The sequence below is a fragment of the Echiichthys vipera genome (genome assembly GCF_963691815.1).
Source record: "Echiichthys vipera genome assembly, chromosome: 3".
NCBI classification, from domain to species: Eukaryota; Metazoa; Chordata; class Actinopteri; order Perciformes; family Trachinidae; genus Echiichthys; species Echiichthys vipera.
The window spans coordinates 29069612-29082781 of NC_139828.1; the positions used below are offsets into that span (position 1 = coordinate 29069612).

Below are 13170 nucleotides of genomic sequence, written 5' to 3' on the forward strand. Positions count from 1 at the left end.
AAGTCCTGTCCATGTCAAGACGCGTAACCATGTCAAGCTAGTATGTTCAATTACAACATGGTTACACTTTTGACAATACAGAGCTGTGTAAACACCACCCGATTGTGAAAATAAGACGAGAGGAAAGCACTGTAACAGTTGACCCTTTTTGGATTTTTTTTGAAGGCCAAAATTTTATTTGTTTATTTTTTATATGCACTATTATTATTTTCCTCATGCACCCAAACACAAAGAGTCCTGATGCATGCAATGTTTTCATTACGCAACCAAGCAGTTCTTTAAACATCTTTTATTGGAAGAGAGTCAATGGTACAGTTCTAAAAATGAAATGTTTTTATAATCCCATGAGTGATGGCATACTGCCATCTAGTGGCTCAAACACTGAGGCTCAAATTATGTATGAAAAATGGAAAATGTGCCCTAATAATGGTCACAATTATAACCATTCATGTGTGAGGTCATTAGAGAGAACAGAGTAATAACTTTGTAAAAGTCTATGAAAACAGTGGGTTTGTAGAAAGGTAACAAAGGTATGTTTAAAGAACGTTGTGGCTGCTTGAGGTGAGTCTCTGAAATGTAACAAATAAGAGTGGAGGCGCTCATCGGTTGTAAGGATGCATTGAACCGGATGCTGATTTGATGTTTGTCTTGATGCTGCTTGGCATTTTACCTGAAAAAGACAAAAAAAAGGGAGAGAATGAGTTCAGCACACATCAGGGGTATTTTTATGCACTCAAATTAATATATCAAACTCTTGAGATTAATTTCTGTCTGGCCTGGAAGTGGACGAGTGACAAATCTGAGCTCAAGCGAGTCAGACACTTTCCAAAAGCATCATCGCTTTATACAGGAAGTCACAAACATTTACTCTGACCGAATAAAATATCATTTGTTAGGTCTAGTCAGCCTTTACCCTCCAATAAATGTTGTTTAAATGATCGGTGTGAAAGGGAATCAAAACATGGTGCGACAGAATTTACCATTTCACCTTTACGCTGTATTTGTTCAATTATCCTACACAGAAAGTTCAACGTAAAGACCTGTCTAATGCAAACTCATTCACTAAAATAGAGAATCAATTAATCGGACAAGTATTCGTAGAATTACTAGGGGTGTCACAATTCTCCAAATCCACGATTCAATTTAAAAAAAAGTCACCACTATTGAGTCTATGAAAGAAAGTCAAGAATAGGATGGTATCAAGTGTAAAGTCCAGTTCGGACCAAAGAGTTGCCACGAGATGAAACGGCTTAAGAATATTGCTGGAAACGTTGCAGACGTGTGAGCTGACCCGTCTCGTCTGGACTCAACCCGGCTGATGTTGTCTCCTGCGACTCAACTCGTCAAATCGCCAGCACTGGTTTTAGAACGCAAGACACGTCACCTGTTTCAACAGCCAATCGGCTCATAGCAAAGCCTGCTGGTGAATTCAGCTACAGACTGTCAGCTGGTCAAAATGGCAGTATTGGACGGAGGCTCAACGAGAGAGAGACAGAAAGAAAAACAGAGAGGTGGTCGAGGGCTAAAGCATGAATAAGGAGAGGGAGGTGATCGAGAACAAAACAGTGAGTCGGGGAAATAAAACAGTACTTCCACGTTTCATCTCTATAGAAATGCAGCTGTAGCGAGTATCTCACTACCTCCGTCCTGAATTATATTTTATAGTGTTACAAATTATACCCAGCTACGAAAAACAGCCTGAAAAGTCAGAGGTTAGAACAGAAGTACAGAGAGGCGTTGCTATGGAGGTCATACACGTCGCATTGTTGTGAACTGACAGGCGTCAGAAAGTTGCAGACCTGTACATAAGTAGTTGCAAGTTTCAACTTGTCTCGTCGTAAAAACTTTGGTGTGAACTGGGCTTAATACAGCTGCCATATTTTTTTGCAGATGTAATACCTGCACTAAATGAGGATGGAAGAGCTGCCTGTGCCAGCGTTCTTTCCCCTCACATCGATTTGTTTATGATGCCAGGGAAGATGTGCTGCAAGGTTTGTCATGCCGCTGTAACGGGAGTGTTTCTGGCAGCGATGCGTTTGCTCTTTACATACTGTAACTCACAGGGAAGGCAAAAACTGGTGACTTCAGAGAAGTTCTGTTGTTTCTCCATCATCTCTGACTCCGGAGGTGACCATGGGGTCTGGAGAAGTGCAGCTGCACACTACTGGTAAGCTACACTGTGTCGTCTTTGAAGTGGCTTTTTGGACGCACACCTGTAGGTGGGGACGCCCCTCCTACTTTGGATTTGGATGATTGAAACTTATAAACACATTTAACTCTATTTTTGATTTGGAATTGAAATCGTGACACCCCCAACAGTTCCACACATGCACAGGGAGAGTAAGATCAGCAAGGGATATTATGAGTACATATCTATTTTAAGAATCCAACAGGAACAACAAGTGCTCAAAGCAGTCAGGTGAATACTAACCCAGCTCTCCAGGTCTCCTACCTGGCTGCCCTTGTTGCTGTGGAGCCACCGGTCCTCCCATACCTGCTTGCTGGCTTGGACCACCACCAATGGTGACCTGCTGTAAGGTTGGACCTCCGCTCATCATTGGCCCTTGTCCTTGATGCCCAGGGGCCACTGGACCTGGAGGCCTACATTTGGAAAGCCCCTTTCCAAATGCAACAGCTCCAACCAAGGCGTTAGTGTCAGCAGGGTTGAAAGATGCTTTGTTCTGGCGTATTGCTGAGGAAAAATAAATCCTAAGTGTCAACGTATTTAAATATAAAGACATTTTGGATGGATTTATTTGTAGTCAAAGTATAACGTACCTGCATTTTCTGAATCTCTGTCATCACGAGGATTGTTGAGCTTTTCTAGCAGATTGGAACACAGTTTATTCAACGTCTGGATCTGTTTCTGTTGATAAAAATGTAACCAGGAGGGTTGGAACGATGCAAAAAACACTACACAGATGTAAGCAATGTGAGGCAAATAACTGTTCTATATTTTAGCACGGCAAAGGTGATTACTATTTATTTATACACGTAAGACAGCTTCGACCCATGCGATAACTAACTGACCTGTGCCACCTCTGGGCCTATCCGTGCCGCCTCGACACTCAGCTGTTTCTCCTGCTCCTCCACCTCCGGATCAGGCTTGGTCCGCAGGTAGTCTGGTACGATCTCATGGCTGAAGACAGGGACACGCTGCTCCGTGAGTTTCTGTGGAACAAGCAGAGGCCGTGAGAGGAAAGAAAGATTGCTTAAACATCAGAGGAACAGGAACGTCAGTCGGCCTCTTTGACACTCACTGCTAAATCCTCATCTCGGTCTGGAGACAGAAGCAGCGGGATTATAACCTGGTTGCGAAAGGAGGGGGTCTTCTCGTTCTTGAGCAGTTTATTGATGGTGTTCAGCTGACCAGATAGAAGAGCGAAGTTGTCCAAAACAGATGGCCTGAATGACACACACACACACACACACACACACACACACACACACACACACACACACACACACACACACACACACACACACACACACACACACACACACACACACACACACACACACACACACACACACACACACACACACACACACACACACACACACACACACACACACACACACACACACACACACACACACACACACACACACACACACACACACACACACACACACAGCACAGAGGAAAGAAACAATCTCACAAAAGAACATTTTGAAAACTGAAGTCTGATGTGAGCTGTCCAGTGTTGGGGATTGCTGCTATCTCTTAAATAATTGAACTAGATGACTCTGTGCCACAAATACATTTGAAAAACTCAACAGCAATGTTTATTTCCAGAAATCAAGCTATCAACCATATCACCGCACAGAGTGAAGCTCTCGTTTTCTCCTACTACTACTACTACTAGAATGAAAATCGTTCCTACATGAAACTGCTCTAAGCCAGGTTTGTGGGGATTTCTGGAAAATGTAGCTTTAAGCACCACAAGCTGAGTGCCATCTGGTTCCATAATATTTGAGAGAGGGCAGACACCCCTACGGCCGATATATCCAACACTGGGCAACTCACACCAAAACAGTCTAGATTAATTAAGAACATTTGATTTGAGGGTGAACTATCCCTGTAACTTGGGACTTTGACTCAAGTGACAGATTAAAGGTTTGTCATTCAGAGATGCTGAAGCTGGCCCAAAGAATGTGAAGAATGGCTCTTTGGAAACTGTGTCTAGGGCATGGAAGCCCTCATTTCAAAGCAACTCATTGTGGAATATTAAATGCAATACAGAACGCCCAAAGCCTCATCACATGGTAAATATCAACCATACAGACATGCATTTAGCGAGGCTTTTCCCTTTAAGTTCAAGGGCACAAACTGAACTCTCTTATCTACTCTTCAGGACAATGCTTTGCTTACCATGTCAATCGCTCGTATTCATTTTCCAACTTATAAATGAAACTGTGAAGAGCGTTTTTGACGTGCGCTACCCGAGAAATGAGGGACTCCACGGCCGCCTCCAGCTGCTTCTCCTCTCGTTGCTAAGGGAGGTAAAGAGAACAGCTGTGAACACACGGGACGCTGCTAACACAGACAGTCTGAGGGAACAGCACGTTTTACGGTCATGCTCATTCATTCATGTTAGTTCGGCTTTACATTAAGGTTGACTTCCTTTCACTGGAACAGTTAGTTTGCCTAAATTAGAAGTAACCTAACCTTAGCTAGTGTTGTTGGCTACATCATTTTGCAAGCTAGCTAACACTCACTGCATTAGCTCTACAATCCATCTATGCTATAGATAAGTACACCGGAAGCAGCGGCGTATACAGGTCAGACTTCCGTTAAAATACCTGTGAATAACAGAACAGCGTATCATACAGTAAATTATAATAAATGTGCATTCCAATAAAATTACCTGCATTGTTCAACTAGCAGCTAAAATCAGTGTAGGCAGAAACTCTTTTTCTTCTTCTTCTGTTTTATGGCGGTTGGTAACTTTTTAGTGCGCATTACCGCCACCTTGTGAAAGGAGCGTGGATCAGACCTGTGTCATTCAGGCCAGTAGTACAACAACTGGGTATAAATAAGTTCAAAATGACTCTTCATTCTCCTCATATGTTTTTTTCAAGAAGATACATATTGTCATATACGCCACATGTCCCAATTTACTTTGTAGTATTTCTGTAATATTATATTTGATGTGTTATCTTTGTAGAATCTTTGATATGAATAATGAATAATTACACGTTCTACTGTTTCTTGATCGTTACACTGCTCACACATGCCAGTTCAATGTTTTTCAATTCTTTTAAGCGTACTATTTAACCCAGTGTGCCCAAATCTCAGGGAACTCTACACGGAAATAGCAATGCTAAAAAACAAACAGGTGGGGTGTCATTAAGTAGCCTACATTTACTCAAGTACTGCACCTAAATACAAATTAGATGCACGTGTACTTTACTTGAGTATTTATATTTTGTACCTTATACTTCTAGTCCACAACATATTAGAGGCAAGTATTGCACTTTTTCTATCCCGCTACATTTGGTCAAACAGCTTTAGTTACTAATTTTTTTTCAGTCCCTTCCTGTCCAGTGACAAGCATGTTTCTCCACATCGGGTGATTTTGAATTTAAAAAAATTCAGATAAACTTCAGAATGTAATGCTACTTTATGGGTTGAGAAAATCATCTTAAAATAGTCCTACATACACTTTTTTAGAACCTCTTGGATTGGCTGGAAAATGCATTGAAGTATTTTCAGCGTGGTATTGTAGGCCACGTACGCTATATGTGTATCAAACTTTTGCATGGACAAAAGGGGATGACAATAACACTGCACACTGAAATATTTATAGTAAAATACAATAACAAATATAATGTATTCATGCCCAATATAAGAGTGGCAAAAATCAATAAAGACTATCAGCTATTGGATACTTGCAGAAATGGGATTATGCAGTCTTAGTACTGGTGTTTTCTTCAGATGTGATTACAGAAGTGGTAGAAATTATTCTTTCATCATAATTCATCTTTTTTTCTTCCAAAGCAACAAATGACCAGGAAACGAGATGTTGTATCTCAAACACTTTATTTTGATAAAAAAGCAACATTGTCCAAAGGCGTGTCAGTTAAGCAAACGGTATAAAAATCTGACATTGACTGATTAATGCTGACTCACAGTTGACTACACACTGCATTCATAATTAAGGCATTTGGTCGCATACATGACCACACACCAGCATGACTTCTTTTTTTAATAAGCAGTTAGTTTCACAGGTGGGCGTTCATTGACTTGGTTAATATTAAAGTAGGACATGTTGGGTAAAGACACAAAAATACACTTTTCTATATCATGTGAGCAACACTGTCAGAAACTGTCACTTACTGTTGTACTCTCATTCACATAGATGCAATCAGGGCATCACCCCGGCTTGCCTTTCCCTTGATTGTCACTTTATCTTATTGACTTCCCATTTCATTCACACCCTTTTACCACAGTATTGTCATCTTATCTTATTAATGTCAATTATCGTTTATATATTTATTGCTGAGTCGACCCCTTCTCTTGTCAAACACATTTGACATTTGCCACATACGTATGACCAGTAAAAGTGAAACTTAAACTTGAGAGTTGTGAACACGTCCACTTCAGTACTTACATGATTTCTTACAGATCATTAGCAGGTATAATACAAACAAAGCGCAAAGAAGAGAGTGCTACATGTGCTTATGTGTGGTGCATAGCATATGACTAAAGGGAGAAGTGTATTTAATACAATAGTTCTGGCAAAGCTGTGTTTGAGCATTTAGAAGTGGCTTTCGACATCGCCCATTTCCACCACCACAGTCTTCAGCTGGGAGTAGTACTCGATGGTCACCTGGCCGTTTTCTCTGCCAAAGCCTGGTGAAGCACAGTAGAGATCATGTTGACACTGTCTGTTTGAGTGATTCATCCTACTTTTATTCAGTAAAAACAATTCAGGTCACTCGCTGCAATAACTATGAATGTGTTTCCTTTGCATTTTCAATGGCAAGAGTGGTCATTCTGACAACCTTAAAGAACCCTACCTGACATCTTGTATCCTCCAAAGGGCACTTCCACAGGGCTGACATTGTAGTTGTTGATGAAGCAGGTCCCCGCTTCCAGGTTCTCAGCCACACGATGGGCTCGAGAAATGTCCCTGCAGGCAGAGGAGAGGAACAGATGTCACAGATTTTAAGCAGGAAAAAAAGTCAACAGTCCAATAGCTTCCCACTTCAGGGCTCCAGGCTGGGGCCCCATCTCCTCCTACATGGTGGAAAATCATGTGTGTTTAATTAGAAAGTCAGTTTATCATACTTCCTTATCAATAAATAAGATTTCCATGCACCTGAATTATACTAGGCAGTGTATTCTTTTATTGCTCATCGTTAACAAATAAAGCATCCCACTGTGCGTATATTTAATACAATGTATCATGTTCCTGCCACTGTATTAGTAGACCTAATATAAGCTAAGCCACACAACATCCACAAATATCACAGATATAACTGTAACCTAAAGTCAGGTAATGTAATGTTAAGCAGCAAAGACTAACCTTATGAGTTTGCTAACATTAGCTAGCTATGCTAATGCCATTAAAAAACGTTAGCAGAAATTATTACGTTAAGCTTTTTGCTCCGTTGTGTTTTGTGTAACTTTACTGGGTTTGTCTGTATGATTGGATAACATATCAATCAGGATATGATTGCAAAAACCTGCCAAAGCTTAATGTAAGCATTTCAGCTAATATTAGTTTGCTAGCGACATTAGCATAGCTAGCTAACGATAGCAAACTCATATGGTTAGTCTGCACAAGGTCTTTGCTGCTTAACATTCCATTACCTGACTTTAAGTCACTGTTAAACCTTAAATATTAAGGTTGTGTTGTCCACCTCTATGATATTTGTGGATGTTGTGTGGCTTAGCTTTAATAGGCATACTTATACCGTGGCAAGAACGTGATACAATGGACAATTTATAAAATATACGCTCAGTACTATCTTTTGGCATGGATCTTTACTGTTTAACATTACATAACCTAACTTTATAAGTTACAGATATAATGTAATATTAAGTTTATTGTTTCCCTTGGTGTTACCGGTGGCGTATTCAAATGATTAAACTACTGATAAACCTAAACTAACACAGGTCACCCAGATAATGTGTTGTTTCATCTGCCTTCCACACTACTGTTGCACAATGAAATCCAACATTTTTATTGGCTGCTTTGTGGAAACCCTGGACAGCAGCCAATGGAATGCAATGGCCTCATTATCTACTAAAGCGAACGGCCAGCGTTGTGAATCCGTTGTTGCAACAGACTGCTGAGTAGGGACAAACTCGAGTGTCCTCTCGGTATACTCGTCTGACCTGGTGAAGACTCCAGAGGCCAATCCAAAGGTGGTGTTGTTGGCCCTCCGGACCACTTCATCCTCTGTGTCAAAAGGCAGCACAGACATGACTGGGCCAAAAATCTCCTCCTTCACACAGGTCATGTCGTCTCTGCAGTTATCTGCGCCCAAAGAAAGGACTGGATGTGACACGTGGTGCATACTGGGACACGAAACATGCAAGTGGTGGTAAAACTGACTATGTGGTGTTGTTTCATAAGAGACTGGAATTTGCACAATTGAAGGAATCAAGACAGCCTGGAGAATATAAAAAAACACTTACCAAGCACACAGGGGGCCATGTAGAAGCCCCCTTTCAATTTGGGATCACTATGATAGAAAGGCTCTCCTCCACAAAGCACACGAGCTCCCTGCAAAAACAAACATATTGGTCAGATAACTGAGAACTAACATACTAAGTGTTACACCATTTAACTGCTGTGAGGTCTAGAAAAAGTGCTGGTGTTGCAATCCCAGCTGATTCATTCTCTCCACAGTGGTTCAATTCTTCCACAGGGGTCATTAAAGGTTCATGTAATCTAAAAATGGGAGGATCATAAACGCACCTCCTTCTTGGCCTGATTGACATATCCCAGCACTTTCTCTAGGTGCTGCTTGCTGATCAGCGCTCCCATTCGGGTGGCATCCAACAGCGGGTCACCCAAATTGATGGCCTTGGTCTTCTTCACCACTTCTTGCAGGAACTGGGGCATGATCTCTCTCTGCACATACACCCTGGTCCCATTGCAGCAAACCTGTACAATGCCAATATAAATTTGAAGCCGTCTGAGATGACAAAGAATGTATTCGATCGGGCCGAACTTGACACCACACAACAGAGAGGTTCGGATAGACTTTACAAAAGGAAATTCAAGGACTTTCAAGTACTTTTGAGCATACAATCATGAGTTATGGTATTATATTACATTTGTGCCAAATTCCTGAGCAAGCTATGGGAGATTTGGAGGACAGAAAAATATAATTTGCAAACACATATATTATATTTTGAAGAGAAATATGCAAGCAAAAAATATTTCATCATAATAACACACTATCAACCCTCCACTCTGAGAGCTCAACCTGACACAGCGATACAATGGGCCACATAATCAACCAATCAGAGAATCTCCGAGGGTAACTTGTGTTTGTCTGAACTACAAGAGAATGCGGCTACATTACGCAGTGATCATCTGCCGTACTGCAAGCTCCTTTCTCCACCAGCCAGCTCTTCAGAAGAAGCACAGAGTGCAGAGATGGACAATAGAAAGGTCAATCCCCTGCTTACAAGAATTCCCGCACCTAGTAGCTAGTTTTAAGTAACATACTCACAAGGCTATTATGACTTGATGAACAGAAACTTTGGTCAAAATATACAGCGTTACGTAGTTCATTTGAATTTCAAGGATTTTTTTGTGAATGTTCATTTAAAGGGGCTATTTTCAAAGTCCAGTACTCTATTTTTCTCAAAATTCACGCACTTCAAGCCCCTTGTGTGGACCCCTGAGCATATAAAGGACACAACAGCCTCACCTGTCCCTGGGTCAGGAAGTTTGCCATAAGTGCTCCCTTCACTGCGTTCTCCAGATCGCAGTCTTTGAAGATCAGGAGGGGAGATTTCCCTCCAAGCTCCAGAGTCACCGGCTTCACTCCCTTTGCAGACATTTCCATGACCTGAGGGAAAGAAGAACACGAGGGCCATTAACAGCAGGGAGAGTTAAAGAGCACGCTGAGTCATGACAAAGCACAAATATCAGTGGAGGAGAAAGCCACTCAGCACTTCTATTACTGAAACTTGGATTTTAAGATGTATTTTTATGTTTTGTTGTGTGTGTTGTCTAATATGCCAGTGCCAAAGACACATTTCCATTACGTAATGGCCAACAAAGTCATCTGAATTAATTTCCCCACGGTATAAAAATAATGCATTGTGGTAAAAAGTATCAACCTCATACTACGTATCTGCATCAGGTGTGATTAAAGTTGTATAGTAATATATATATATATATATATACAAGATCTTTAAGTCTTTTCATGTTGGGTTAAAACATGCAAAAACACTGTAATGGTATGATTGTATGCTGGATACTGTGACGGCAGTGGTGCTCGTCTGGACATGTTCTCTTCAGTTGAACTAAATATGTTAAAAATCACAGCACTGCATTGGTCTCTGTACCTTTTTGCCCGTTGGTACACTGCCAGTGAAAGAGACTTTGGCGACCTTCGGGTGATTGCAGAGCAAGGAGCCGGTGTCTGCTCCACCTTGGACCACACAGAAGAGCCCGTCAGGTACCCCCGCCTCTTTGTAGATCTCGGCCAGAATGACAGCAGTCACAGGAGTCATTGGAGACGGCTTAAATACCATGGCGTTACCTAAACACAAACAGATTTAAACACTGATGGTTAGGGACACTAATCATTAACTGTTAACCGACAACAGGAGTTAAACAGTTCAAATATATATGTGTTATGTGCAGCCACACATGCCTTTTATTGGTGTAGCTTATTGGAGAACTTAAGCATGAGATGGTTGTGTTAGCTGTGTGTTTGTGTCGGCTGTGTGTCTGCCTGGCGTGCTCTGCCTCGCAGGAGGATGCACTGTAGACGGGCTCAGACGTACGCTCTGGGGACAGCTGTTCAGCCACTATGCTGCATGCATCGTTGTGGACACATGCTGATGCTGATACGACTGGTACAAAACCACAGCTGTCTTTGGAGCATATGCCTGAGCCCGTCTCCACCGCAAAGGTGAGCCGTGGTGAGTGAACTGGGACTCGGTTGCCTGATTTTCCGCTAATGGTTAATGATTGGTTAACACGGATCGGCTTACAGTCAGAAAAACAAAGTTCCAATTAGCATCCATACTGCAGGTTATGGTCTACATTCTGTTTAGGTTTAATGGGCACAGGAGACACACGATTGCTGCACAAATAGGCAGAAATAATGAGCTCAGATCTTATAATAATGTGGTTACACACATGGTAACACACACTCACCACATGCCAGAGCGGGAGCAGATTTCCACGCTGCGATCTGGAAGGGGTAATTCCATGCACCGATTCCCACACACACGCCGAGGGGCTCCCTCCTGGTGTAAGCAAACGATCCACCGGGAAGCTGGATATGCTGGCCTACAATGCATGAAACACAACACTGATTTTTGGAACTTCCATAAATGTATACATTTTTGACAGAAACAAAAATGTTTGTGCACCCACCTCCAAGTGTTCCAGCCAGGCCAGCGTAGTACTCAATGCACTGCCAGGCAACATCAATATCCACCAGTGCTTCAGTGATGCACTTGCCATTGTTGATCACTTCCAGCTTTGCGATCTTCTCTCTTCTTTCCTATTTTCATTGGAACAGAAAAAATGTTCTGAATGCAAACTTTTACAGATCATAAGAAACATATACTCCATGTTGTTACACTGTAAGATTCCAGATTATTTTCAATGACATCAGATACACCATACAGACAGACAGACAGACAAAAGCTGTGTTTTGTGTAAATGTAGGCCAGCAGCAGAGGGAAGAGTGAATGTTCGTGCTTTTAATGAATAACTAGTGTCTTGCGACAATCTGCTCAAATTGATGTTAGGCAACACTGAAATCACACTGGCTAGTTTCCAGACTACATGGTCTTGACACAGCTTGACCTCACCCTGATCATGCGAGCGGCCTCTAACATCACCCGAGCCCTCTCCATGCCAGACATTTTGCTCCATTTCTGGTAGGCAGTATTGGCACTCATTATGGCTTCTCCAACCTCCTCGGACCCACACGGTACCATCTGGCACAAGACACGGCCTGATCAGACAAGAGCAACAGGTTAAAGTCTGGTCCAAGACCCAACATGAGAATGCATGGGGAAATCTGATTTATTACTACATTATAACAAACGCATCGGGAAAGCCTGTTTTAAAAATGTACATTTTAAATACATTTATTCAACTCCAAAAAGTTACTGCACCCACCAAAGAAGAGAAGGGAGAGCTTGAGTTACATAAATAACAACATTGTGACGCTGCTACCTGTAGTGCAGTGGTAAACAGTTTACAGTATACCCACCTTTCAGCCAAAAGACACTGGAATATATAAGTATCTTTTGGAGTATAGTATCTTTTTTTCTTCAAGATAATTGTAAATAGTTGTGCTGGAGATATTATGTTTGCATGACACAATAATAAAAAAAAATGCAAGTTTACCCACTCCTTTCATGGTTAAAAATCTACCTAGCAGCACCCTTAGCTCATGAACTACCCACTGACGGCGAACCCTTGAACGGGGCTGCGCAGAGGCTTCGTGGTGAACATTTTTCACAAGTTATTAAGGTATGAATGCCACACAATGAACTCTGTATTTACCAGTTGCCGGCTCATAGACGGGCTCCGTGTTCTTCTCGTACCTCGGCCTCACTCGCTTCCCACCCCAGAAGTTCAGAGGCTCCGTGACCACCACGGTGCCTGTCCAGGCTCCGGGCATAGTGTCGAGCATTGACTGGGGCATTTTCGGAAAGAGACGGAGTACCTGCGGGGACACGGAGAATCACAGCAAAGTGGCTGAAACTGACTGTGCACGATAATGTTCCGTTACCGCTAGCTTAAGTTACAAGTTCGCACTACTACAGTGAAGCTAGCTCCACAAGCATGAGAGAAAGCAGCACACGAGAGCATTCAGCACACACACACACACACACACTTTACAGGTCATTCGTAACACAGTAGGTTAGTACACAGAGAACACGTTATCTTGCTTTACCGTTAGGGCTCGGCAGAGGCGGAGTGAGTGGCTTCGAGGTCGGTA

The 13170-nt window shown here is 42.1% G+C and overlaps 2 protein-coding genes across 4 annotated transcripts; both read right to left on the reverse strand.

Moving 5' to 3' along the window:
• Window positions 1-274: 274 nt before the first annotated feature.
• On the reverse strand, window positions 275-4920 carry med8 (mediator complex subunit 8). Of its 3 annotated transcripts, none has more exons than XM_083911624.1 (7): window positions 4872-4920; window positions 4376-4497; window positions 3261-3405; window positions 3031-3171; window positions 2779-2866; window positions 2495-2692; window positions 275-670 (listed from the first exon to the last, which is right to left on the reverse strand). In XM_083911624.1, the coding sequence occupies exons 1-7, from the start codon at window positions 4875-4877 to the stop codon at window positions 600-602; spliced, it is 771 nt and encodes a 256-aa protein (XP_083767750.1). In that variant the 5' UTR covers window positions 4878-4920; the 3' UTR covers window positions 275-599. The 3 variants fall into 3 exon arrangements, with proteins under 3 accessions (XP_083767750.1, XP_083767749.1, XP_083767748.1); XM_083911623.1 differs by having other exon boundaries at window positions 2453-2692; XM_083911622.1 differs by having other exon boundaries at window positions 2432-2692.
• Window positions 4921-6035: 1115 nt separating this feature from the next.
• aldh9a1a.1 (aldehyde dehydrogenase 9 family, member A1a, tandem duplicate 1) lies at window positions 6036-13170 on the reverse strand. The gene is made up of 12 exons (XM_083939867.1): window positions 13126-13170; window positions 12732-12894; window positions 12029-12174; window positions 11586-11715; window positions 11364-11498; window positions 10544-10740; window positions 9901-10041; window positions 8937-9125; window positions 8654-8741; window positions 8351-8492; window positions 7027-7139; window positions 6036-6859 (listed from the first exon to the last, which is right to left on the reverse strand). Exons 2-12 carry the CDS (start codon window positions 12871-12873, stop codon window positions 6765-6767), a joined length of 1518 nt encoding a protein of 505 aa, XP_083795993.1. The 5' UTR covers window positions 12874-12894; window positions 13126-13170; the 3' UTR covers window positions 6036-6764.

Bases quoted from the DNA above. Each gene is read 5' to 3' on its own strand.
- med8 (XM_083911622.1), bottom strand. The intron at 3,406-4,375 runs GTAAGCAAAGCA...TGTGTCATTCAG, and splicing joins GAATACGAGCGATTGACATG to GCCATCTGTTTTGGACAACT. The intron at 3,172-3,260 runs GTGAGTGTCAAA...CTTGTTCCACAG, and splicing joins ACCGAGATGAGGATTTAGCA to AAACTCACGGAGCAGCGTGT.
- aldh9a1a.1 (XM_083939867.1), bottom strand. From the start codon at position 12,873: ATGCCCCAGTCAATGCTCGACACTATGCCCGGAGCCTGGACAGGCACC. The intron at 11,716-12,028 runs GTGAGGTCAAGC...CAATGAAAATAG, and splicing joins AGGCCGCTCGCATGATCAGG to GAAAGAAGAGAGAAGATCGC. The intron at 11,499-11,585 runs GTGGGTGCACAA...CATGCATTGTAG, and splicing joins CCTGGCTGGAACACTTGGAG to GCCAGCATATCCAGCTTCCC.